General features: G+C 63.5%; 2 protein-coding genes across 7 annotated transcripts in view; one reads left to right on the forward strand and one right to left on the reverse strand.

The window, feature by feature from the left end:
• Positions 1-15929, forward strand: part of ARHGAP23 (Rho GTPase activating protein 23) — a 29993-nt gene extending 14064 nt beyond the window's left edge. The window contains exons 3-24 of one of the 2 annotated variants that reach the window (XM_088068037.1): positions 1957-1981; positions 2598-2690; positions 3047-3125; positions 3363-3417; positions 4198-5644; positions 6338-6493; positions 6614-6725; positions 6809-6866; positions 6963-7100; positions 7180-7479; positions 9228-9289; positions 9585-9712; positions 9855-9973; positions 10054-10209; positions 10962-11040; positions 11323-11396; positions 11495-11584; positions 11679-11804; positions 11906-11947; positions 12062-12155; positions 13481-13512; positions 13626-15929. In XM_088068037.1, coding sequence (XP_087924163.1) covers positions 1957-1981; positions 2598-2690; positions 3047-3125; positions 3363-3417; positions 4198-5644; positions 6338-6493; positions 6614-6725; positions 6809-6866; positions 6963-7100; positions 7180-7479; positions 9228-9289; positions 9585-9712; positions 9855-9973; positions 10054-10209; positions 10962-11040; positions 11323-11396; positions 11495-11584; positions 11679-11804; positions 11906-11947; positions 12062-12155; positions 13481-13512; positions 13626-14648 — 4488 coding nt within the window. In that variant the 3' untranslated portion in view covers positions 14649-15929. The remainder of the gene's footprint in view (positions 1-1956; positions 1982-2597; positions 2691-3046; positions 3126-3362; positions 3418-4197; positions 5645-6337; positions 6494-6613; positions 6726-6808; positions 6867-6962; positions 7101-7179; positions 7480-9227; positions 9290-9584; positions 9713-9854; positions 9974-10053; positions 10210-10961; positions 11041-11322; positions 11397-11494; positions 11585-11678; positions 11805-11905; positions 11948-12061; positions 12156-13480; positions 13513-13625) is intronic. The other variant, XM_088068038.1, reaches the window with a different exon arrangement.
• Positions 15930-20418: 4489 nt separating this feature from the next.
• The window catches only part of SRCIN1 (SRC kinase signaling inhibitor 1), a 58796-nt gene continuing 53775 nt past the window's right edge, over positions 20419-25439 (reverse strand). For 3 of the 5 annotated variants that reach the window (XM_088068034.1, XM_005531502.2, XM_088068033.1), the window contains 2 exons: positions 23493-23630; positions 21141-21391 (listed from right to left, as the gene is read on the reverse strand). In XM_088068034.1, the coding sequence (XP_087924160.1) occupies positions 21266-21391; positions 23493-23630 (264 nt within the window). In that variant the 3' untranslated portion in view covers positions 21141-21265. Of the gene's footprint in view, positions 20818-21140; positions 21726-23492; positions 23631-25439 lie in introns of those variants that run through there. The other 2 variants (XM_088068036.1, XM_088068035.1) reach the window with 2 other exon arrangements.

A 25439-nucleotide genomic window follows, 5' to 3' on the forward strand; every position in this document is an offset into this window, starting at 1 on the left:
CCACACATCCCTTTCCCTGCTCCAGATCCCTGGATCATCCCTGGAGCTCCGCAGCCGCCCCACGGCTCCGGCTGCCCCACGGCTCCAGGCGCTGGCAGCCAGGGAAGTGCGGTGGGAAGTGAGTCACAGGGTGGGGAGAACTCGCCGGAATCCCCGCTCGCCATCCTCCGGCACCGGCGCTTTTCCCAGGCTCCTCGTTCTGCCTCTCCAACCCCTTCCTGCCTTCCTGCGCCGGGAACACGGCCCCGTCTCCGGCAGCGCGACTCTGCCGGGGAGATTTTGTCACGGGAATGGCCTGAAGCTCCCCCAAACCCGCTCCCACCTCTCCACTGCCTTCCAAAAAATTGATCCTGCCCCGCTGGGCACCCGGGCTGAGCCCTGCCCGGGCGGGAGCACCCGGGGCCGCGTGGGAAGGAGGCGGATTAGCGCCGGGAGCTGGAGATGCTCTTGGAAAGAGGCTGGGAATAGCTGCGGGCCGCCGTGCGAGCCGGAGCCGGCGGGGCAGGGCGCGGTGGGGCTGGCTCAGCAGCAGCAGCCGCGGGGGCCGGCACCCCGCCAGCTCCGGGGGCTGAGTTTCGGTGGGTTTGACTCAGCAGGGAGGGGACCGGGACCGGGAGCCTCGCTCGCCACGCTGGCCGCCCTCATCGCCCTGGCAGCGGGGCCGCCGGGATGTCCCCGGGGCCGGGAAGGGCTCTGCGGTGCCGCAGGGTGAGGACGGGCAGGGACGGGATGAGTCCGTGCCCGCAGGGGCTCTCGGTGGCCCCACGGTCTCGCCGTGGCCCCGCTGAGGCCGTGGAATGTGGATTTTCCTTCCCGCCCTGCGCTGGGCACCTGCAGCGGTGCCGCTGGGAATGTCTGATCTATGGAGCTGGGAATGGCTGATCCATGGAGCCGGGAATGATCCTTGGAGCTGGGAATGTCTGATCCATGGAGCTGGGAATGATCCTTGGAGCTGGGAATGTCTGATCCATGGAGCTGGGAATGATCCTTGGAGCTGGGAATGTCTGATCCTTGGAGCTGGGAATGGCTGATCCATGGAGTTGGGAATGGCTGATCCATGGAGTTGGGAATGGCTGATCCATGGAGCTGGGAATGATCCATGGCACTGGGAATGTCTGTCTATCGCACTGGGAATGGCTGATCCTTGGAGCTGGGAATGGCTGATCCATGGAGCTGGGAATGATCCATGGCACTGGGAATGTCTGTCTATCGCACTGGGAATGGCTGATCCTTGGAGCTGGGAATGTCTGTCCATCGCACTGGGAAGGAGACTGATTCCTTCTCACCCCCTGGAGGGAGCTGGCACCTCGGGGACACCAGGGCTGTGTCCCCCCTGGCTGCAGGCTGTGGCCAGACCTGCAGTTCCCAGCCGGGCACGGAAAAATCTGGTTCTGCTGGAGTGAGAATTCCCCTTCCAGGCGCCCGGATCCCTCCTCGGGGGGGATGTGAGGCCCACCCTGCACCCCACCCCAACCCGGCACCCCCGCCCGGGCAGCGCTGCCCTGCTGGGGGCTCCCCACGGGGGGATTTGGGGTAGAAAACAGGGATCTGGCACAGTTCCCATGCCACGGGACACACCAGTGCCCAGCAGCCGTGCACCGGGACGGGCAGGGATGGGCAGGGATGAGGATTCATCCAAGATGGGATGGATCCCTGCCCTGGAGCCCCACGATGGGGGCTGGGCTCTGCCCGGCAGGGCTGGGTGAAGGGTGAGATGCCAGCCCGGGGCTGGCAGGGCCCCTTCCCGCTCCGCTGCCCCAAAACCGGCCCCAAAGCGGCAGCTGGGTGCGGGGGGCTGCGGCCGGTCCCTGATCCGGTGTCACGAGGTAATTTTAGCCTTTAGGAGGGCAGAGGGACGCGCCGGTCCCGCGGGGGGCTTCGGGGGGCTGCCACTGCCCCAATCCCCTCGTCACGGCCCCGCCAAATCAACGCTTTTCTCTTTTTCTTTTTTGGCAGGAGGAGGAGAATGGGAACCGAGCAGGTGAGCACCGGCATGGGGACCCTGGGGACAGTGGCACAGGGGAGGGGGGGTGACGCGGCTGTCACAGGTTGCTGTTGTCACCACAGCCCTGAACATCAGCTGGCGCTGAAGCCACTCGGTGTTTTGGTGGCAGCTTGGTGGCCCTTGGCACCGGCGGTGGCCTCGGTGTCCCCAAACCTCCCCCCGGGGAGCTTTGCGGGATGTCACACCCGGAGGGGCTGCGGTGTGGCCAGCACCGGCCCCCGGCTAGCGAGGGGTGTTTGGGGACAGGGACGCGGCCCCGCTGTCCCCTCCCGGAGGCTCAGGGTGACGTGAGCGAATGTGAAGGTGTCAGAACGGATCGGCGCTGCCGCGCTGACGCGGCGCCGGGGCCGCGCTCCCCGGGCAGCCGCTGCGGGCGGCGGTGCCAGACCGGGCACCGGGCACCGGGAGGGGCTGAGGGCGTCCCCGACCTCGCTCCGGGTGGGATTTGGGATCCCCGGTGGGCACCGCGCCCTCCTGGCAGCACCCGGCTGGGGGTGGCGGGGACCTGGGCGAGGAGAGGAGGTGACTTGGCCGCCACGGGAGGGTGCTGGCTGTGGCCGCAGCTCCCTGACACGCTGTCCCCGCCGAGCAGGTCCCCCCCGGAGCCGCCTGGAGCCCATGGACACGATCTTCGTGAAGAACGTGCGGGAGGACGGGCCGGCGCACCAGGCGGGGCTGCGCACGGGTGAGCGGGGACGCGGAGCCGGGGGTGGCTCCAGGCGGCTGGAGGGATCCCGGGAACGCTCCGCCTCCTCCGCCAGGGAATTTCGTGCTTGTTCTGCTCTTTTTTTTTCCTGGCATTCCTGCTCTTTTCTGCCCCTTCTCTCTGGTTCTGAAAGCGCTCTGCTCCCTCCGGCTCTGGGGTGCTCAGAGCAGCCTTGGGGTCCCCGGGGGTTCTCCTGGGTTTGGGGTGTCCCGTTGGTCCCTTTGCCACGCGGGGTCTGGCAGGGATCTGCTCAAACCCTGCCCTGAGTGACAGTGGGGACATCCAGGTGCCACCACTCCCTGGTGGTGACGCTGTCCCCTCCCCGGGCTCCGCAGGTGACCGGCTGGTCAAGGTGAACGGGGAGAGCATCATCGGGAAAACCTACTCGCAGGTGATCGCCCTGATCCAGAACAGGTGAGTGCCCTGCCCGGGATGGCAGGTGACAGGATGGGGACACGGCACAGCAGGCTCTGTCCCTCTGGGTGTCACTGACAGGGCCCCCGAGGCGCTCGGGTGACTGGGGACAGGCAGCACGTGCTGCCACCGTCACGTGGGGACATTCGTGTGGTGGGGGGTGCAGCCAGGTGTGAGCTTGGGGACAGCTGGGGACTGACCCCGCCCAGCCTGACCCTTCTGTCCCCTGTCCCGCAGTGACGATGTGCTGGAGCTCTCCATCATGCCCAAGGACGAGGACATCCTCCAGCTGGTGAGTTTGCTGGGCAGGTGCCTTGGGGACACTTGGGGACACTTGGGGACACGGCTCCACCGCCATCCCTGGAGGAGCAATGGGTGCAGAACTGGGGGCACCGGTGCAGGAACAGGAGGGATGTGGCCCCTGTGATTTTGGGGGGCACAGCTGGAGGATGAGCTGCTCCAGGTTTCAGGGTCTGGCTCATCCTTGGAACCCCCCGAGTGGGTGTGCCGGGATCTGGGGGTGACAGCAGCCCAGGCAGGGTGGCCTGAGGGGCTGAGGGGTGTGCGTGGGGTGATGCCCCTCCTCTCCCAGCCTGGATATTCGGTGACTTTTGGGGTCCCCCATCGACTGCTTGTCCCCAGCCTGGAGGACCCCTTCCCGTGGGGCTGGGGGGGGGTTTTATAAGGGGGTCCCCACCTGCGCCTGCCCCGGGCTCTGGGAATGCCCCGGCGTGGAGTCGGAGGCGCCGTGAAAACTGAGACGGGCCAGCCGGGATGGCCGTGCTGGAATATTTTAGGAAGGAGGGAAGGGGACAGCGGAAGGGCTGCGGCTGCTCGGAACCGGGGGGGGACCCCGTGGGAAAGCGGGATAGGTGTGGAGGGGTGGGGGGCTGCATCCAGCCCAGCCCAGCCCAGCCCAACCCAGCCCAGCCCAGCCCAGCCCAGCCCAGCCCAGCCCAGCCCAGCCCAGCTGACCCCACGGGAGGTTTGTTCAGGGGTCAGGGAATTCCCTGCGGTGGGAATGTGGAGGATTGTGACCCTGTCCCCCCGTCCCTGTGCTGCCCCTCCCCAGGCCTATTCCCAGGACGCCTACCTGAAGGGCAACGAGCCGTACTCCGGGGGGGCTCAGAGCATCCCCGAGCCCCCTCCCATCTGCTACCCGCGGAAAACCTACCCCTTCCAGGCCCGGGGTGCCGAACCCGCCCCGGGACAGCCGCCGGACCCCCGCGCCCCCCGCCCGGCCACCAGCGGCCCCTCGCCCCCGCTCGGCGCCCGCAGCGACACCGGCGGCAGCCCCGCGCACCGCCCCGAGGAGCCGCAGCCCGGGGGACCCCCGCCGCGCCCCGCCGCACCCCACGGGCACCCCGGCTCCTTCTCCCGCCCCTCCTGCCCCGCCAACGTCGCATCCTCCGCGCCCGAGCGCTACGGGATGTCCCCCGCCACCGCCTCCTGCTACGGCGTCCCCAAGCACCTCCCGGAGCACCGGACTCACTGCGGCTTCAAGGAGGGCGTCGGGGGCCTCTCGGGAGCCGGGCGGCTCCCCCGGGACGTGTCGGGGAGCCAGCGTGTGCCCGGTCGCCAGGAGTGCCAGCAGGCGCTGTCGCGCTGGTTCTGCAGCCAGGAGCCGCGGCGCAGCGCCTCGGAGGAGCGGCGACACGCCATGCCCCGCTACCGCAGCGTGTCCCACGACCGCCTCGGGGGCTCCGGGCCCGCGGCCCCTCGGGGCTGGCCCCACAGCGCCTCGCACGACACCCTGCTGCAGCCCAGCCGCGAGGGCTGGGCCCCCCGAGCCCGCTCCGACCATTACCTGGGCAGGTACGGGCGCTCCATGGAGGCGCTGGAGCCCAGCGCGCTGCTCTCGCAGCACCTCGAGCGCTCAGCCTGGCCGCCCGAGAGGCTCTGCCGGGCCGCTGCCGCCGCCGCCGCCTCCGGGCAGCCCGTCCCGCCCGGCTCCTTCGCCGCTTCCTCCTCCTCCTCCTCCTCCTCATCGCGGGAGCCGGTGCAGAAGCACCCGTCGCAGCCCAACCTGCAGAGCGCGGATGACTCGGGCTACATCGGCTACCGCAGCTACAGCCCGTCCTTCCAGCGCCGCACCGGGCTGCTGCACGCCCTGTCCTGCCGCGACCCGGCCTTCGGGGGGCTGCCCACCTTCAGCATCGCGCAGCGAGCGGCGGCTCCGCTCAGGGACCCCGCGCTCAGCCCCGGCGCGTCCCCCACCGCCGCCCCGGCAGTGCCCAGCGCGGCCCGGGAGCCGCGGCCGGAGGGCGGCCGAGCGTCCGAGCCGCCGGAGGAGCGCAGGGAGGAGGTGGTGCTGCGGCAGAAGCCGCCCACGGGCCGCAAGATGCCCGCGCCTCTGCGGCAGATGAACTTCGTGTTCCCCGAGGGGGTGAAGGAGACGGACATTTGTGATCCGGCCGGGGCCGCGGGCAGAGGGGACAGGCCGGGGGGCGAGCGCCCGGGCCGGAGAGTGGCTCCCTTGGCGCCCCCCGAGGACTCGCTGGCGTCCATCCCCTTCATCGGTGAGTCCAGGGCTCGCTGGTCACCTCCGGGAAGGGATCTGGGAGGTCCTGTGCCAGGGAGGGCGCGTTTGGGGCTCAGAGGTCCAGGACGTCCATCTGTGGCCAGCGAGGAGATGGAAGGGGCTGCACCAGCAGCGCCTGCAGTGCCCGGCACCCCAGAGAGTCCGAACTCCACAGGGTCCCGAACCCCACAGAGTCCCGAACTCCACAGAATCCCACACCCCTCTGGATCTGCTGTCCCCAGGCAGGCCCGGGGTTGGTGATGGGGTACCGGGGTTTGGGTTTGAGCACCCTCACCCCTCTCTCTTGTCCTGCACCCCCTGCTCCTTACTGGTGCGCCTCACTGGTGTGAACTGGAGCCCTGCTCGCTCTGGCCCTGCTCCGGGGTGGGGACAGGGCTGTCCCTGTCCCTGGCTCACCTGGGATCTCCCTGCCCAGGACGTGGCTGGGTTCGGGAAGCCACAGCTCTGCCCTGTCCCCATTCCCGGGCAGGGAACTGGGTGGGATGGGAAGGGAGGGGATGGAGTGGGGCTGGGGGGTCTCAGGGTGGTTGAGGGTCTCACTCCTGGTGGGGGGAGCGTGTCCCCAGCCCAACCCTGACACCAAACCATCCTCAGAAACAGTGGGGGGGTCCCAGCAGGGATTTCCCCTGCCCCCAACCCCCCCTCCAACACCGCCCACCCCCCTTGACAGACGAACCCACCAGCCCCAGCATCGACCTGAAGGCCAAGCACGTCCCGGCCTCCTCGGTGGTGTCCAGCGCCATGAACTCCGCACCCGCCGTGGCCACCAGCCCCGCGTCGCCCAGCTTCGCCTTCGCCCTGTCCCGGCACTACTCCCAGGACTGCAGTAAGTGCTGGGCAGCGGGAACAGCCCCGGGAGTCTGGGATGGGAGCAGTCCCGCGGCCCAGAGCCCTGCCCCGCACCCCCAGGCTGAGCAGGGTGGGCTTTGCCCCCTCCCCACCGCAGGCAGCATCAAGGCCGGCCGCCGCTCCTCCTACCTGCTGGCCATCACCACCGAGCGCTCCAAGTCCTGCGACGACGGTCTGAACGCATTTCGGGACGAGGGGAAGATCCTAAGGTAGGGCTGGACCCCCGCCCCGCTCCCGCCCCAGCCCCACAGCTCCCACCCCCTCCCGCTGACGGGGGCTGCTCTCCCCGCAGGAGGATGCCCAGCCGGGTCCCCAGCCTCCGCATGCTGAGGAGCTTCTTCACCGACGGGGTGAGTGCCGCCCTGGGGGCCGCCCCGAAAGAGCTGGGGGGGGCAGCAGGGGGTGCCGATGGCCTCCCCCCAACACCTCCCTCCGGCCCCTCGCAGTCTCTGGACAGCCTGGGCACGTCCGAAGACGCCCGTTCCAAAAGACACTCAACCTCCGACCTCTCGGACGTGCCGTTCAGCGCCGTGAGGAAGGAGGGCTGGCTCCACTGCAAGCAGATCCTCACCAAAAAGGGGAAGGTAGGCGGGCTTTGCCTCCAGCCCGGAGCGCGGCGGGGCCGCTCCCCGAGGCCGCCGCTCCATCCCTTGTCCCCCGCAGAAGGTCGGTGGAGGCATCCGGCAGTGGAAGCGCGTGTTCGCCGTGCTGCGCACCCACTCGCTGTACCTGTGCAAGGACAGGCGGGAGGCGGTGACCTGCGCCCCGGCCCCAGGTGAGGAGGAGCCGCCGATCAGCATCCAAGCGTGCCTGGTGGACATCTCCTACAGCGAGACCAAGAGGAAGCACGTCTTCCGCCTGACGACCGCTGACTTCTGTGAATATCTCTTTCAGGCAGAGGATCGGGAAGACATGCTGGCCTGGATCAAAGTCATCAGGGAGAACAGCAAGGCTGAGGGCGAGGTGAGAGCCACATGGGGCTCCCGGCTGCCTCTGGCTCTCCCGGCACTAACTGCCTCGGCTCTCTCCGGCTCTTTGCCTTGTGCTGCTTCCCCAGGCCACGGCCAGGCCCGTGCCGCGCTCCCAGGGGTGCGTGGGGGCTCGTGGTGTCCAAGAAGAGCGTGGCCCCGCCGCCCCGGCCGGGGCAGGGTGCGCGGGATGCTCGGCGGAGGGGCCGCGGCTCTCCAGGCGGAGCCGGTGCCGATCGGCCGAGTCGGCGTTTGGTGGTGCGGTGGTGGAGGAGCCTGCGTGGCTCTGCCGTGGTGTGTCCTGGCTTTGGTGAGGTGCCACGTGGCTGTGCCGTGGCGTGGCTGTGCCGTGGTGGGGTGTCCCCGCCACGGTGTGATGTGGTTTGCGCTGTGGTTTGGCATGTCCCCGGTCAGGTGTCTCTGCCGAGGTTTGGCATGTCCCTGGTGAGGTTGGATGTGTCTCTGCCGAGGTTTGGCATGTCCCTGGTGAGGTTGGATGTGTCTCTGCCGAGGTTTGGCATGCTCCTGCCAAGGTTTGGCATGTCCCTGCTGAGGTTTGACGCGGCTGTGCCGAAGTTTGACATGGATGTGCCGTGGTGTGACTTGTCCCTGCCAAGGTTTGGCGTGGCTCTGCCATGGTTTGGCGTGGCTCTGCCATGGTTTGGCGTGGCTCTGCCATGGTTTGGTGTGGCTCTGCCATGGTTTGGCGTGGCTCTGCCATGGTTTGGTGTGGCTCTGCCATGGTTTGATGTGGCTCTGCCATGGTTTGGTGTGGCTCTGCCATGGTTTGGCGTGGCTCTGCCATGGTTTGATGTGGCTCTGCCATGGTTTGGAGTGGCTCTGCCATGGTTTGGCGTGGCTCAGTTTGTGGAGAGAGATCCGGGCACGGATTGTGGCGCTGCCGAGCCCTCTCTGGGCAGCCGTGGGCTGTGCCAAGTCACTGAGGTGTGAGATGGGCACAGCCGTCCCCAGCGCTGCTCTGGGCTCCAGCAGTGGATCCATGGCGTGGCCGTGCCGGTGCCGGTGGTGGTGCCGGGCCGGCCGTGGTGGCTCGGTTCGGTGGTGATGGTGGTCACACCAGGCTTGTGGCAGGCTCCGGCCCCGGAGGGTGCGTTGAGCTCGGGGCTGTCTCTGGTTGTCTGTGGCACAGCCCTGCTCCGGGGGGCGCAGCGGGCTCGGCAGTGACGGTGCTACTGGATCAGAACCGGAAGGTGCTGCCAGTTTGGAATCAGATGGTGCTGGAGGGTCAGAACTGAACTGTGCTGCTGTGGTTGGAACCGGACGGTGCTGTTGGGTCAGAACCAGCTGGTGCTGCCGGGTCAGAACTGAACTGTGCTGCTGTGGTTGGTGCTGATGGTGCGGATGGTGCTGCCGGGTCAGAACCACCTGGTGCTGCCGGGTCAGAAGTGCTGCCATGGTGGGAACCAGACGTTTCTCCAAGGCTGGAGGTTGGACAGCTCCAAGGCGGAGCTGTCTGTGCACACCCCGGCTCTGCGGTGCTGTTGGGGCGCACCGTGTCTCCGTGGAGGCGGCGCGGGTCGATGGAGGTGTCCGTGCCGTGGCAGGACACACCCGTGTCCGGCTCGGACCCCGCTCCGCGGCCTGGAGCGACGGACAGCGGCGGGGCCGGGGCAGCGGGGACCTGGTGCTGCCCTTGCCCGGCAGAGCGTGGACTTGCCCGGGGTTGTCGGGCGGACGCGCTTGCTCAAGCTCTCCCTTCCCCTCTTCTCTCTGCCTCCCCAGGACCCCGGTTTTGCCAGCCAAGCCCTTATCAGCAAGAAGTTAAACGACTACCGGAAAGTGAGGTACGGACCGGGGTGGTGGGCACCGAGACCCCCGGGGCATTGGTCACCCTGGTGTGACGGTGACGGAGCAAAGCCGGCGGCTCCCTGGAAGGGGCAGTGACAGAAGAGCCGCCCGCACCCGGCTTGGCCTGGGGTCGGCCAAACCCACTTTTAAGGAGGCTTGGAGCAGCCCGGGGGTCTCTGTAGGATGCCGGGAAAGGCTGGGAGTGACGCCGGCAATGTTTACCGGGAGGTTTTGTGCCGGGCTGGTGCCCCTGGCCCTGCCCCACCTGAGCCCTCCCCGCTCTCCCTGCAGCCCTGCGGGCACCAAGCCCGACTCGTCCCCCAAGGGCCCTCGTGGGCTGGGGATCCGAGCCGAGTTCCTGAAGCAGACGGGAACCAGCGCGCCCCGGTCCCCCAGGCAGGAGGCAGCCGTCACAAAAGGTACGGGGGACACCCCAGGACGGCAAACCGGGGGTGCTTTGTGTCCCCCCAGAGCTGCTGTGGCACTCATCCCTGTAGGGCTGCTCTTCCCATTTATCCCAAGTGATCCTGTGGGTTTTTTTCTCCTCCCCACCCACCCCAGATGAAAGCAGCTCCCAAAAAGCCCCGTGGGGCATCAACATCATGAAGAAGAACAAGAAATCCGCCCCGCGCGCCTTCGGCGTGAGGCTGGAGGATTGTCAGCCTGCCCCGGACAACAAGGTAGGGCCGTGCCACCACCGCCAGCCCTCGGGAACTCCGCACAGCCCTGGCACCCCCTGAGCCCGTCCCTGTCCCTGCAGAACGTGCCCCTGATCGTGGAAGCGTGCTGCAAGGTGGTGGAGGACCGCGGGCTGGAGTACATGGGCATCTACCGCGTGCCCGGCAACAACGCGGTGGTGTCCAGCCTGCAGGAGCAGCTCAACAAGGGAGCCACTGAGATCAACCTGCAGGACGAGGTGAGGGCAGGGCAGGTGACTGTCCCCGTGGTTGGCCCCGTGCTGGTCCCCATCCCTGTCATGCCTCTGGAATGCTTCCTGCTCTGTGTCATCATCCCTGTCCTTGTTATCATCCCTGTCCCCATCATCATCCCTGTCCCCATCATTGTCATTCCTGTCCTCATCATCATCCCTGTATCCATCATCCCTGTCCTTGTTATCATCCCTGATCCCATCATCATCCCTGTCCCCATCATCCTTGTCCCATAGTCCCTGTCCCCGTTATCCCTGTCCCCATCATCATCCGTCCCATCATTGTCATTCCTGTCCTCATCATCATCCCTGTATCCATCATCCCTGTCCCTGTTATCCCTGTCCCGTTATCTCTGTCCCTGTTATCCCTGTCCTTTTTATCCCTGATCCTGTTATCCCTGTCCCCGTTATCCCTGTCCCCATTGTCCCTGTCCCCGTTATCCCTGTCCCGTTATCCCTGTCCCATCATCCCTGTCCCCGTTATCCCTGTCCCGTTATCCCTGTCCCCGTTGTCCCTGTCCCCACCAGCCCCGTTTCCATCCCTCCCCTGCAGTGCCAGGGCCGCCTGGCGGTGGCTGTGGGTGACATCCTGGGGACACTTTTGTCCCCCTGCATCCGGCCACTCCTCCGCGCTGCCTCAGGACTTCTCCCTGCCTGTGTCGCTGCCTTGGGGACTTCACCCCGCTGTCCCCTGGGTGTCCCTGGTTGTCCCCCTGAGCAGCCTCTTCTGTCCCCTGCAGCGGTGGCAGGACCTGAACGTCATCAGCAGCCTCTTGAAATCCTTTTTCCGAAAGCTGCCCGAGCCTCTCTTCACCGACGGTGAGTCCCCGGCCCCCGGGGCCACCAGAGCCCCCGACCCCACCCCCCCGCGTTGGGGACATGTCCCCAAACCCGGTGACACAGCCACCCATGGCGAGGGACAGCGCAGACACCCCTGTCACCAAGACCACTTGTCCTTGTCCCTCCCTGCCCTGGGAGGAGCACTGAGACCCTTCCCCAAAATCTCCAGCGGGTTCACCTGGGGGTCCCTGGCTCTGGGGGGGGTGGGGTGGTGGCCTGTCCCGTCCACCCGGCTGTGACACCCTCAGGTCCCCCTTTCAGATAAATACAACGACTTTATCGAAGCCAACCGCATCGAAGACGCCAGCGAGAGGATGAGGACCCTGCGGAAGCTGGTAGGGACACGGGACAGGGGCTGGGGTGGGGACACCGCCCCGGAGCCCCCCCTTGGGTGGGGACAGCGAGCAGAGGGGTGACCAGTGCCACCCCACAGATCCGGGACCTGCCAGGCCACTACTACGAGACCCTCAAATTCCTAGTGGGTCACCTGAAGACCATCGCTGACCACTCGGAGAAGAACAAGGTACTGACCGCCCCCACCCTGGGAACCTCCTGGCCCACCCGAAGCCCCCCCCCCCCGGGGTTGGGCTGCAGCTCTGACCTGGCTCTGGGCACAGATGGAGCCCCGGAACCTGGCGCTGGTGTTCGGCCCCACGCTGGTGCGGACGTCCGAGGACAACATGACCGACATGGTGACGCACATGCCTGACCGCTACAAGATCGTGGAGACCCTCATCCAGCACGTGAGTGGCACCCCTGGGTGGGCTCTGAGTGGGGAGGGCGGGATCTGCACCCCGAAATTTGGGGGTGGAGCTGCTGACCCCTCTCCCATCCCCCCCCACAGTCAGACTGGTTCTTCAGCGACAAGGAGGACAAGGGCGAGAAGGTGAGTCCTGCCCGCCCTCGGGGGGGTCTCGCTGTGGGTCAGGGGTGGTGCAGACCCCCGGTTGGGTTCTGGGGGGGTTCATGGCACCCCCCTGATCCCCTTTTCCCCCCCCAGACCCCCGTGGATGAGAAGGAGGCTCAGTCCGTGCCCAACATCGAGTACCTGCTGCCCAACATCGGCAGGACGGCGGCGCCCGGCGATGCCGCAGGTGAGGGGCAGCGCCCGTGGCATCGTCCCCTCCTCTCCTGGCACCCCGGAGTGCTCCCCGCGACCCTCTGTCCCCCCCCTGCCCACATCTCTGGGCAGCCAGACCAGCTCGCCACGGCCACGGCCAACCTGTGTGTGCTGGAGTGGGATATCCCGGCTCCCTCCTCTCCGAAAAACGGGAATAACCCCTGGAGACACCACCCGATGGTCCCCCTGTCCCGTCACCCTCCTCTCTCTCCGGTGGCCACTCCTTGTCCCTCAGGGCTCCCCGGCAGCGCCCACCCCGCGGGACCCCCGCCCGCGCTGCCCAACCCGGAGAGCGGGAGCCTTTGACGTTGGACTGATTTCTTACGTTCTTTCCTTGAACTTCTCTGTGCTGTCCTCTTCCTCCTCCTCCTCCTCTTCCTCCTCCAGCGGACCTCCTCGAGAGCTAGAGCGGGTACAGTCTGATCCCGGGTGCATTGCTCACGCACTAACCCTCGGGGGGACCACGAGAGAGCGGGAGCAGGGGGGGCACAGCGGGAGGGGAGGGGACCCTGTCCTGCCTGGCGCTGTCCCCAGGGTCCCCCAACACCGGCAGGGGAGCCCCGAATCCTTTCCGCTCCGCTTCTCCAACTCTTGCTTGGTCAGTGCCTGTGGTGGCATCTCGCTGCGGGGAGGGGTGTGGGGTGTCCCAGAACCCTCCAGTTCTGGGGTGCGAGGTTCCCAAAGCCCCGGGGAGGGTCAGCACCCCCTTTCTGCCTCCCCCTCTCTCGTTGTCAGCAGCTGCTAACCCCGTCCCGGGCATGCGGGGCGGGAGAGGGGTCTGTGTCCTGTCCTTGTCCTTCACACGGTGGCAGCAGGGCCAGGGCTGCTTGTCCCCTCTCTGTGTCCCCTCTCTGTGTCCCCTCTTTACCCCGTAACCCCCCCGGCCTGTCCCAGCCCCCTCGGGCATCCCCAGACCCCGCTCCGAGGCTGGGTGTGGCACGGAGCCCCCTCCCCACGCTCCGTCCCGGTGTCGCGCTGTCCCCGTCCCCTCCGTGTCCCCCCGCTGCCGCGGGAGGGTTGGGGTCCCACCGCGGGGGTCCTGGCTGTGTGTCCTGGCTGTGTGTGACCCCCTTGTCCCCACTCCTCACCCTGGGTGAGGCGAGCAATGCCAGGGACCCCCCACCCACCCCGGGACCACCGGAGCCCCTCCCGGCGCGAGCCGGGTGTGACAGCCCGGCCACGTCCCCGTCGTGGTTTGGGGGGAACGGAGCAGCACCCCCGACTCGACCCCCAGACCCCTCCCCAGCACTTTCCCACCCCCGGGACCCCCCTAACCCCCCTCTCCCCTCTGCTTTCCAGGCTCGACCCGCAGCGGCTCCGCCAAACCGAAGGTGAGAGGGGGCGGTCCCGGTGCGGGGCTGGCGGGGGGGGCGCGGGTGGACGGGGACACTCAGCCCGTCCGTGTGGCCGCCACCGCTGACCCCGCTGTCCCCGCTGTCCCCAGGGCACGTGGCCGTCGCGCAAAGCGCCGCCGCACCGGGAGCTCCTCGCCATCCCCTTCGTCTCGGCCGCCGCCCGCAAGAGGAAGAAGAGGAGAGAGGCCGAAGGCGTTGGGAGCAGCACCGACGACGACGCGGAGCGCAGGGACGGCCCGGGCCGGCAGCAGGAGCGGGAGGGCCCCGCGGTGACACCCGGCAAAGCCCCCCGCGGCACCGGCACCGAGCCGGCGGCTCCCGGCCCGGCCGGGATGGAGAGGGAATGCTCCGCCGATCCCGCGGGAGCCGGATCCGAGCCGGCCCCGGACGCCCGCTCCATCGTGTCCGGCTACTCCACGCTGTCCACCATGGACCGCAGCCTGTGCTCCGAGGTGCACTCGGTGGCCGGGAGCCGCGGGGAGGAGGCGGACGACGAGCGCAGCGAGCTCAGCCACATGGAGACGGACACGGAGAGCCGCGAGGGCGGCCGGCCGCGGCCGGGACACGCCGGGGTGGGGACAGGCGACGAGGACAAGTCACCCCTTGGCCGCCCCTCCTTCAACTCGCACCGCCTGATCCAGTGCGACACGCTGGCCCGCAGGAAGCTGGGCAGGCCGCGGCCGGCCGGGGACACCGTGGGGGTGGCCAGCGGTGACGAGCAGAGCTGGGTGGCCCCCGGGCGACCGTGGCTGCGGGAGCAGCTCCGGCAGCACCTGCGGGGCTCCGCCGATGACATGGGGGTCCGCCTGCGCCGGGCGCACTCCCCCGAGACCCGCCGCAAGAAGAGCAGCTGGCGCCGGCACACGGTGGTGGTGCCCGGTGGCCTCAAGGACCTCAACTTCAACGAGTGGAAGGAACCGCGGGGGCTCGAGGGGACACCGGGACCCTGTCGCGACAAGGACTCGGGGCTCAGCAGCTTGGAGTCCACCAAAGCCCGGCCCGCGGTTGCCGCCCCGGCTCCGCCTGGCATTGGCGGCCCGGGCACGGCCACCGAGAGCCCCCCGGGCAGCCCCGGCCCCCCGGCGCCCCTGCGCTTCCCGCAGTGTCTCTGACCCCCCCGGGCAGTGTTTAATTTAAGGATTGTCCCTTGTCCCCGTATTTAATTGTGCTCCGGACAAGCTGCTGTGATTATTTAACAGGTCTCGGTGGCCCCGCGCCTGGGGAGGGGGGACAAAGCCACCTCGTCCCCTCCACGCTTTGGGGACCAGCGGGGTCCCGCAGCCCCCAGGCAGTGCCGGGAGGGGCTGGTGGGGACTGTCCCCAGTGGTGGCCCTGCTGTCCCCAGCCGCGGCGGAGCGAAGTGCGGGCACTTCCCTGGGAGCTGCGGCTGCTCCGGCCGGGACCTGCCCCGGGTTGGGGACCTTGGGGACCTCGGGGTCAGAGACCCCTGTGCTGGGGACCTTGGGGACATCAGGGTCAGAGACTCCTGTGCTGGGGACCGTGGGGACATCAGGGTCAGAGACCCCTGCCCTGGGGACCTTGGGGACATCAGGGTCAGAGACCCCTGCCTTGGGGACATCAGGGTCACAGACCCCTGCCCTGGGGGACCTTGGGGGCGCTCCATGCCCTGAGCACCTTGAGGACCCCACCTCAGGGACCCTCCCCCGTGTGCCGGGGTCCCTTGGGGACCTCAGCGCTGTCACCCTGAGTCTGGGGTGTCCCCAGGAGCCGGGGAGGGGCTGGCACTGAGTGGGGACACCCTGTGACACGGGGAGGGGACACTGCCACCGTGTCGCTGTCCCCTCCCACCGCTGTCCCCTTCCTGCCCCCCAGGCCAGAAGCACTTTAGGAAGGGGGCGCGGGGACCCCTGGCGTGGCCACGCGGGGACACCGAGTGCCACCAGCTCGGTGGCCTTGGTGTCACATCCCGTCACCGTCTCTCCGTGTCGTTCTCATTACGTTATGCAAATATTTGCTGTAAAATTTGTTTTTCTTTTCCAATTTTTGGGGGTTTTTTTCCCTTTTTTTTTTTTTCTTTTTTGTTGGGTTTTATTTTTCCCCCTCCCTGTAAATATCGTCTCTGTGCCCGTGTAACATATCCCAAAGGATTTATAAAGGATTTTTTTAAGAAGTTTTGCTCAGTGGAAAAAGCCAGCCCCGAGCAGGGGACGTGCTCAGTGGTGACTTTTTAAAACCCTCCTGCATGTCGCCCCCTCCCCAAAAAAAACCAAAACCCCTCCCCACCCCCATTCCCGGCGCCTCGGCCCCGTCGGGATCTGCAAAACTGCAAAAAAAAAGAAATAAAAACCGCAAACCAACCCCAAAAATCCCCCCTGCTTTGCCCTCCCACCTCCGGTCCTGGTCTATATATTGGAAATAAACTGATTATTCGAGGTTTTGCTGGTGTTAATTCCCATTTTTTGGCGGGGGGGAGGCGGGAATAGACCCCAAATTCCCGCTGTTGGGAATTTTTATTCCTGGATTTATCCAGGGTGGGGATAAATTGCATTTTTCCTCTGAGATCTTGGGGAGGAAATAACAGAATTGGGGATGTCTCATCCCCATCGAAATTCTCAATTTTGGGGGTGGAAAGTGAGGGAAAAACAGCGCCAGAAAAGAGAGAAAAAAGAGTCAAAAAAAAATAAAAAGTAAAAAAAAAAATTAATTTTTATTAAAGCCAGACACTCTGATAGAAAAAAAAAAAATATCAAGGGAAAAAAAAAAAAAAAGGAAAATAATAAAAAGCAACCCTTTTTTTTTTTGTTGTTTGTTTTTTATCACGGGAATTACAACGGTCACACACGACTACCCATGGCATCCACGGCGACACGGGGGACACGGCGAAGTGGGGAGGGGGTGGCACAGGTCGGAGGGGGAGGTCTCCCCTCCCTCCCCTCCCCCGCTTTTCCCCTGTGCGAGGCATTTTTTTATTATAATTATTTTTTCTTCCTTTTTTTTTTCCATTTTTTCCCTTATTTTTCAACTCTTTTTTTTTTTTATATATATATATATATATAATTTTTATTTTTATTTTTTTTGTCCGTTTTATTTCCTTTTTAAAACAGTTCACGAGAAAATTCATGCGGAAAAGAGAGAGAGAAAGAGACACACAACGGCGTAGAAACCCCAAAACATCCTCTAAAGAGAACCAGAAATTCAGCGTTTTTTCCGTTTTTTTGGTGTTTTTTTTCGCTTTTTCTTCTCAGTTTGCTCATTTTTTTTGTCCTTTTCAGAGTCGTAGCCTTTTTTTATTCCGTTTGTTTGTTTGAAAACAACATCCAGACGAGAAAAGCGGGGAGCGCATGCAGCGGGGCGCCTCCGACACATGCACGATGCAGGCAGCGCTTGGATTTCAGCTTTTTTTTTTTTTTTGGGTGATTTTTATACATTTTCCTCTTTTTTTTTTTTCATTTTTATTTTTTTCCTTCTCTTTCCGGTCCGAACCAGAAGGGAGTTGTTTTATTTTTAATTTTGGGGTGTTTTTTGGGTGTTTTTTGGGTGTTTTTTGGGTGTTTTTGGGTGTTTTTTGGGTGTTTTTTGGGTGTTTTTTAGGTGTTTTTTTGGGTGTTTTTGGGTTTTTTTGGGTGTTTCTTGGGTGTTTTTCGGGTGTTTTTGGGTGTTTTTTGGGTGTTTTTTGGGGTGGTTTTTGGGTGTTATTTGAGGTGGTTTTGGGTGTTTTTTGGGTGTTTTTTGGGTGTTTTTTGGGTGTTTTTTGAGGCGGTTTTGGGTGGTTTTGGGTGTTTTTTGGGTGTTTTTTGAGGCGGTTTTGGGTGTTTTTTGGGTGTTCTTTGAGGCGGTTTTGGGTGTTTTTTGGGTGTTTTTTGGGAGTTTTTGGGTGTTTTTTGGGTGTTTTTTGGGGTGTTTTTGGGTGTTTTTTGGGTGTTTTTGGGTGTTTTTTGGGTGTTTTTGGGGTGTTTTTGGGTGTTTTTTGGGGTGTTTTTGGGGTGTTTTTGGGTGTTTTTTGGGGTGTTTTTTTGGGGTGTTTTTGGCTGTTTTTTGGGTGGTTTTTGGGTGTTTTTGGGGTGTTTTTGGGTGTTTATTTGGGTGTTTTTTGGGTGTTTTTGGGTGTTTTTGGGGTGTTTTTGGGGTGTTTTTTGGGGTATTTTTGGGGTGTTTTTGGGGTGTTTTTGGGGTGTTTTCTCCTTGTTTCAGCGAGGGATTTGCACGATGCCATGAAGGGGACGCACACGCGGGGACATCACGCTCACGGGGACACCAGCCGCGGGGACAAAGGGACACTTTTTTGGGGGGGTTTGGGGGTGGTTTGGGGTCAGGTTTGGGGACCTGCCACCCCCCCCCCACCCCGTCACCTGGCGTTGTCACCTCCCCACGCTCTGCCCTGCGGGAGTGACACCGAGATTTGGGGACAAAGTGGGGTTGGGGACACCGGGGTGGGGACACCGGGGTTGGACTAAGGACAACAGTGTCGTTTTTGGGGGTGTCACCCAGGAGGGTGGCACTTGTCACCCCCTCCCAACTGGGTGTCCCCAAGGGGGTGGCATTGTCACCTCCCCATGTCATTTTTGGGGCTGTCGCCAAGGGGGTGGCGTTGTCACCTTTATATGGGTGTCCCCAAAGGGGTGGCACTGTCACCCTCACGTGGGTGTCCCCAAGGGGTGGCATTGTCACTCACAATTGGGTGTCCACAGGGAGGTGGCACTGTCACCTCCCCATGTAAATTTTGGGGGTGTCCCCAAGGAGGTGGCATTGTCACCTCCATGTGAATGTCCCCAAAGGGGTGGCATTGTCACCTCCATGTGAATGTCCCCAAGGGGGTGACAATGCCACCTCCATGTGGGTGTCCCCAAAGGGGTGGCATTGTCACTCACAATTGGGTGTCCCCAAAGGGGATGACACTGTCACCTCCATGTGGGTGTCCCCAGAGGGGGTGGCCCTGTCACTTCCCCAGCTCGGTGTCCCCAGAGGGGGTGGCACTGTCACCTCCATGTGGGTGTCCCCAGAGGGGGTGGCCCTGTCACTTCCCCAGCTCGGTGTCCCCAAAGGGGATGACACTGTCACCTCCATGTGAATGTCCCCAAGGGGGTGGCCCTGTCACCTCCATGTGGGTGTCCCCAGAGGGGGTGGCACTGTCACCTCCATGTGGGTGTCCCCAAGGGGGTGGCCCTGTCACCTCCACCCCTCCAGCCCCGCTGGGTGGGGAGGAGGGTGAGGCGCTGTCACCGCTCCCCCTTTGGGGTGACAGGAGGTGACAGGAGGTGACAGGAGGTGACAGGAGGTGACAGGAGGTGACAAAAGGCGCGCGGGGAGGGGGAGGGGACAGCGCCAGGTGCCACCCCCGGCCCGGCCCGGGGAGCTGCAGCGAATTCACTTTGGTACCGAGGGAAGGAACCGGCACCGCCGCTGGCACCGGGGGACGCGCCCGGGTGTCCCCAGCGCCACCAGCAGCTGGGGACAGCCCTGGCGACAAGCAGAGAGAGCGGGGACACAGCGCCAAGCCGCTCTGGGAACCACGAGGAGCTCGAAACCTAAGCAGGGATTTTTTTTCAAATCCACCCCCTAAATAACGATTTATCATTTATTTCTCTTCATTTTTTTCTTCTTTTTTTTTTTAGTTTTTTTTTTTTTTAGGTTTTTTTTCCCCTCTTTAAATATTTATATATAGATTTATATTACGTATATTATATATATATAATATGTAAATATATTTTTTAAAACAATATAAAATGTTAAGACACTTCACTTAAATGTAAAGAGTTGCTTTTTTTGCAATCCAAAGAAATTGCATCGTGATATTTTTTTTTTTCAGTTTTTTTTTCCTCTCTTTTTTTTTTTTTTGGTCTTTTTATTTATTATTTTTTTGGGTTTTTTTTTTGTTCTTTTTTAGTCTGTGTTTTTTCTCTTTGTTATCCAAAAAAAGGCTCTCGTTTCTTCTGTACAAAAATGATCGAGATACAAAAAAGAAAAAAAAAAAAACAAACCCAAAACCGAACAAAGAACGAAACAGAAAACCGGAGGAGGGGGGGAAAAGGAAGAAAAAAGGAATTGAAATTTTTTTTTTAAAAAAAAACCCGAAAATTATCAACCCAAGGACGAAATAGAGAACGGAAGCAGTGATTGGATCTCGTGTTGCACACGCACACACACACACACGCACCTGGGCACACCTGGGCACAGCTGGAGCACACCCGGGGCACAGCTGGATACACCTGGGGCACATCTGTGCACAGCTGGGTGCTGCTGGGTACACCTGGAGCACACCTGGACACAGCTGGGCACAGCTGGTGCACCCCTGGGGTACACCCAGGCACAGCTGGGACACACCTGGACACACCTAGAATACATCTGTGCACACCTGGACACAGCTGGGCGCACCTGGACACACCTAGAGTACACCTGGAGCGCACCTGGACACACCTGTGCATACCTGGGATCACCTGGGCACACCTGGAGCCCACCTGGGGGACACCTGGTGCTCACCTGGCCACACCTGGCCACACCTGGGGCACACCTGGGCTCACCTGGAGCACACCTGGACACAGCTGGGTGCTCCTGGCCACACCTGGGGCACACCTGGGCTCACCTGGAGCACACCTGGACACAGCTGGGTGCTCCTGGCCACACCTGGGGCACACCTGGGCACACCTGGAGCACACCTGGCCACACCTGGGCTCACCTGGAGCACACCTGGGCACACCTGGGGCACACCTGGCTCGGCTGCTCTGCCGGGAGGGGGCCACGGGCCCCTCGCCCAAGCCCCCCCGGGGTCCCCGCCAGCCCGGCCGGGTCCGGGGCTGCTCCCCCGGGGCTCCGGGTCCCCGTCCCGCCCGCTCGTCCCCAACGGGAGGGGACAGAGCCGCGGCCAGGTGACCCCACCCGGCATCACCGCAGCCCCTCCATCGCATCCCGAGCCCCCTCCCCAATTCACACCCGCTCCCGGCGGCCCCTCCGGCACTCCCGGGGACCCCCCGGCCCCCCTCGAGGGGAGCCGGGCGTGGCGGCGGCGACAGCGGCGACAGCGGCGACAGCGGCCCGGGATGTCCCCGAGCCCTCGGCCCCGCCGGCCACCCACCGGCGAGCCCTGCCCGGGGCTGTCCTCTCCTCCTGCGGGGACACGGCCGGGGCTCCCGGGCCGCTCCGGGGCTGCTCCGGGGGTCGCTCCGGGGGTCGCTCCGGGGGTCGCTCCGGGGGTCGCTCCCGGGGTCGCTCCGGGGGTCGCTCCGGGGGTCGTGTCCTCGGCGGGCGCTGCTTCCCGGTTTTCCGCGCGGTGGGAGCTGGAAGCTGCTCCTGGCTGGACGCTGGTGGGGGGAAGCTCTGAGAGCTCTTAAATAAACAGGAAAAAAAAAACCAAACCAAAACAAAACAAAAAAACCAAAAAAAACCAAAACGAAAAAAAGGAGGGGAGGGGGGAAAAAGGGGGGAAAAAAGAGGAAAATGGGAGGGGAAGGAAACCAAACCAACAGCGATCCGAAGGGGAGGAAAAAAAAGGGGAGAAAAGGAGGAAAAAGAGAGAGAGAGAAACAGAAAGTGGCTGGTTGGCCATGGCGGAGCGGGAGGGGACACAGAGGTCGGGCCGAGGCGCGGCGCAGGCGACACACAAAAGTTCTTTTGGCGGAGCGGAGGCGACAAAAAACATGGATCAAACAGAAAGAGGAGGGGACAACAGGTGGCGGCTTCCCTCCAGAGCGCCTCAGGAAGAAGCCAAGTCCCAGGGAGGAAGAGGAGCGCGAGGAAGAGAGGAGGAGCGGCCGGGCGGAGCTGGCAGGGGCGCTCAGAATGAGATGGAGGAGTTCCTGGCCCCAAAGGAAGTCAATACGGGGATGGATGTTCTGCCAGCTGCGGGTTTTTCTGAGACCGTGGGGGAGGTCTCACTGGCCTCTTTAGATGGTCTAGTGGCCTGGAAAGAAAAGCAAGATTCAAGGAGGACGAGGAGGAGGAGAAAAGGGTGGAAAGTCCGAAAAGAAAGGGAAAAAAAAAAAAAAAAAGCTTTAAAAATAAAAATAAATAAAAAAGATGAAAGGAAAAACTGAAAGAAGGAGAAAAAAAAAAAAACAAACCAAAACAACAGGAACGAGGACAAGGGGGGGGAAAAAAGAAAAACAAAACAAAACCCAAAAACAACCGAGAACCAAAGGGAGTTCGTTCAGAAGCAGCACTGAGTCAGGCCTGAGGTCAAGCAGCTGGAAAAGGGCCACCACAAACAGCGCGACAAGAGCGGGTCCCACGCGTCACTGCACGGGCAGGGGACATCCCCGAGAGGAGCGGACGGACGGACGGACGGACGGACAGGCGGACACACAGGCAGACGCAGGCGGGGGGTGGCGGGGGGTGAGAGGGGAGGCACAGGGGACACGGGGGAGGCACAGGGGGGACAAGAAGGGCAGCGTTAGAGCGGGCACAGCCCCCGGCCGAGCCTCGGCAGCGCCCGAGGGTGGCGGTGCCCACCCTGTCCCTGTCCCTGTCCCTGTCCCTGTCCCCACCGTGCCCGGGGGGTGGGGGTCGGTCACCAGAGGCACGGGCATGGGGAATGATGAAAATCCCTCAGGGAATGAGGACAGGGATCCTCCAGCCCCCTCCTCGCCCTCAGTGAGGGGTTGGGGTGCTGAGGGAGAGGAGCGGGGGCGCGGCCAAAAGTGACACGGGGACAAAAGTGACACGGAATAATGCCAGCCGGGGCAGCGGCAGGTGCCGGGAGGGCGCTGATGGCGCCACCGAGGTGTCCCCGAGGCGGACAGAGGTGACACCGAGCAGCCGCGGCTGTGTGGGCCTCCAGGGGAGGGGGCTCGGTGGCCTCGTAGGGTCAGGAGATGCTCCCCGGTCCCTTTGTCCGGTCCAGGGGGAATCCAGAGGGAGCTCCCCGCCTCTCCCTGATTCCACGGGCCGGGACAGCCCCGCAGGCCGGAGGGGACAGCCAGGGGACGCCCCCCGAGCTCGGGGATGGACCCTCCTTGGGGAAATTTTCCCACTGGGAACGGAGGAGCAGCCGAGGGGAGGGTTTGACCCTTCTCGCAGGGTCCATTTTGCTCATTCCACACTTGCCCAAATTGCGTGAAATCCCCCCCAAAACCCTGCTGGGAGTAGCTCCGGTTTGTCCGACAGGGCCGGCGGCTGCACGAGAATGAGCAGAATCGGGTTTATTGCGGGATTTTGGCGGTGCAAAGGGGGTCGGGACACAGAGGGGGGCGCAGGAAGGGCTCAGGGCGGAGCCGCTCGCGGTGCTGCTGCCCAGCGAGGGGAAAAGGGCTGCTGGGAGCGGGGACAAGGGGTCAGCAGGGAGGGAGGACACCCGAGTGGCCGTGATCCCCTGGCCTGTGGCCCGAGCCGGCCGGGAATGCACGGCCGGAGCCGAGGTGACAGCAGGGACGCAGCTGGGGGGATGCAGGAGCTGCCCCCCGGGATGGGCAGGGGTCAGTGCTGGGGATGTTCCATCCCATCCCATTCTCTTCCAGCTGCTGTGGCCCTGTCCCCACGGTGTCCCCACGGTGTCCCCACGGTGTCCCCACGGTGTCCCCGGTGCCACCACCCCCTCCTGTGACACCACAAGCTGCGTGGGGCGAGGTCCCGGCTCCCCAGAACCTCCCGGGACAGGAACCCCAGGGAGGGAATCCCCATCCCCAGAGCTCCCGTGGCTCTGCCACGCTCCAAGGAGGTGTCACTGTCCCCAGGGGCGAGGGGACAAGGCCACCGCGCCAGAGTGACACCCAGCGCTGGGGGACAACCGGCTGCGGCTTCAGCCAGGACGGGTTTGTGACTCTCAGCACGAAGTCGTGTCCCTGTCCCCTGTCCCCACGGGCTGTGACAAGAGCCCCTCGTGCGCCTCAACAGCCGCGTCCCTTTGTCCCCAACCCCCCCGGGCTCAGCCGAAGCCGAGGAGGCACCAAGAAAGAGAGAACCCAGCCCCAAAAATCATCACGCTGGGGGTGTCCCCGGCTCAGGCCGTGCCCGAGGGCGCTGCCGGGGCCGCGGGCAGCCCCGGGACGGCTCTAGGGGTGGAGTACCTGCTGCTGGCCCTGGATCCGCATGTACTCCATGCGCTGCTTGATGTGCTTGCCCTTGTCGGGGCTGCCCTGCTGGCCCTGCTTCAGCCGCGACGCCGGGTTCACCACCTTCATGGCCGGGATGGAGACGCCACCGCTCTGCCGGGACACAAAATCCAGGGGAAAAGGGTTAAAAGCCTTTAATCCTTTAATCCTGCTGGAGCCGGCAGCGCTGGATGCCTGGGGCTGAGCCACCCCTGCCGGCACAGCCCGTGCTGGCGAGGATGAGGAGGATGAGGCTCCCCCGTGTGAGCTCCAAACCCCGCCGGGACTTACCGGGAGCCACCCGAGAGGGGGTTTAGGGCAGACACGGCAAAAACCGGGACACCAAGGGCGGGACAGGACACCCGAGAGAGAGGGAAAGAGGCGGCGGCAGGCAGAAGCAGATTCCAGGTGGGAACGGCGGCAGTGGGAATACAGAGGAGTTTATTTACGGCTGTGCACAGGAGCGGATACAGAGAATCGCCAGAGCACCCCCGCGTGTCCCCTCCCGTGCCAGGGACACCCCAGGTCCCCTCCCGGTGGCCTCGTGCCTGTCCTGTTCCAGTGGGGACATCCCAGGTTGGGAAATCCATGGCTCGGGTGAACCCCTGGGATCCTCAGTGGTCCCCACAGGTGGGACACGGGGGATTCCCACACCCCACAGCACGAGGGAATCAAAAAATCATGGAAAATTCCTCAGCTGGGAGGGTGGAGGATCATCAGAGCCCAAATCCCAGCCCTGGAGAATCCCACATGCGCCACAGCATCCCCGGAATTCCTGGCGCTGGGAATCTTCCAGAATCCTCTGGAGGTGACAGCAGCCCTGCCCTGCCCCGCTCTGCTTTAGGACTGACCCATCACAGCCTCTCCTGCCTAACCCTGAGCCTGGCTTTGCCCCAGCCCCAAATCCATCCCCGCAGCTCCGCTTCCCATTTTCCAGGGAAAAAACATCTGGAAAAATTGCAGCTGCACCCCCGTTCACCCAGCGAGAGCCCCCCGAGGAGCGGGAGAACGGCTCCAAATGGAAAAGGAGATTTATTCCCCGGCGCTGGCTGTTAATAAAGGAGCAGGTTGACGTTGCAGAGGAGCTCAGGGCATTTTTCCCCTCCCTGTTTTTCCCAGATATTCAGCTGGATTGCAGCGGAAAGCAATTTGGGATGGCTTCAGGGAGCTCACGCTGTGGTTTAATTAGGAGAAACATCTGCTGGGTTCCGGCTGCCGCTCATTAGGAGAGGGGTTTTTATGCAAAATGGTGAAATTGAGAGCGGTGCTTCGGCATCCGGAGCGCCCAGCCCTGGCCAATCCTGTGGGATGTCCATGGACCCCGTGGGATGCTCATGGATCCAGTGGGATGACCCTTTGGGATGCTCAAGGACCCCTTGGGATGATCTTGGACCTCTTGGGATGATCTTGGACCCCTTGGGATGCTCAAGGACCCCTTGGGATGCTCATGGACCCCTTGGGATACCCTTGGACCCCTTGAGATGCTCATGGACCCCTTGGGATGCTCAAAGGACCCCTTGGGATGCTCAAGGACCCCTTGGGATACCCTTGGACCTCTTGGGATGCTCAAGGACCCCGTGGGATGCTCTTGGACCCCTTGGGATGCTCTTGGACCCCTTGGGATGCCCATCCTGGACCTGGTGCTCCAAAACCCTTCCAGGGCGGAAGAATCCACCTCATCCAGGGTCTAATTCCAGGACGGGATCAGCCAGCACCACCCGGCCCCGCCTCCCTTCCCGCTGCCAGCTCCTGCCTCGCTCATTCCTGCCCTTCCCAAACCCCTCCAAGTGCCAGCGAGAAGAGGAAGATTCGCTCTCCGCCTCGGCCCTGCCTGGAGGAGGAGTCACAGAGAGGGAGCAGGCGCAGGAAGAGACATCAGAGTGAATCCAGGGCAGAGCAGGGCACGGGGGAGAAGAGAAAATG

The sequence above is a fragment of the Pseudopodoces humilis genome, chromosome 29, assembly GCF_049639895.1.
Source record: "Pseudopodoces humilis isolate 2021_Gansu_Grassland_sample_001 chromosome 29, ASM4963989v1, whole genome shotgun sequence".
Taxonomy (NCBI): Eukaryota; Metazoa; Chordata; class Aves; order Passeriformes; family Paridae; genus Pseudopodoces; species Pseudopodoces humilis.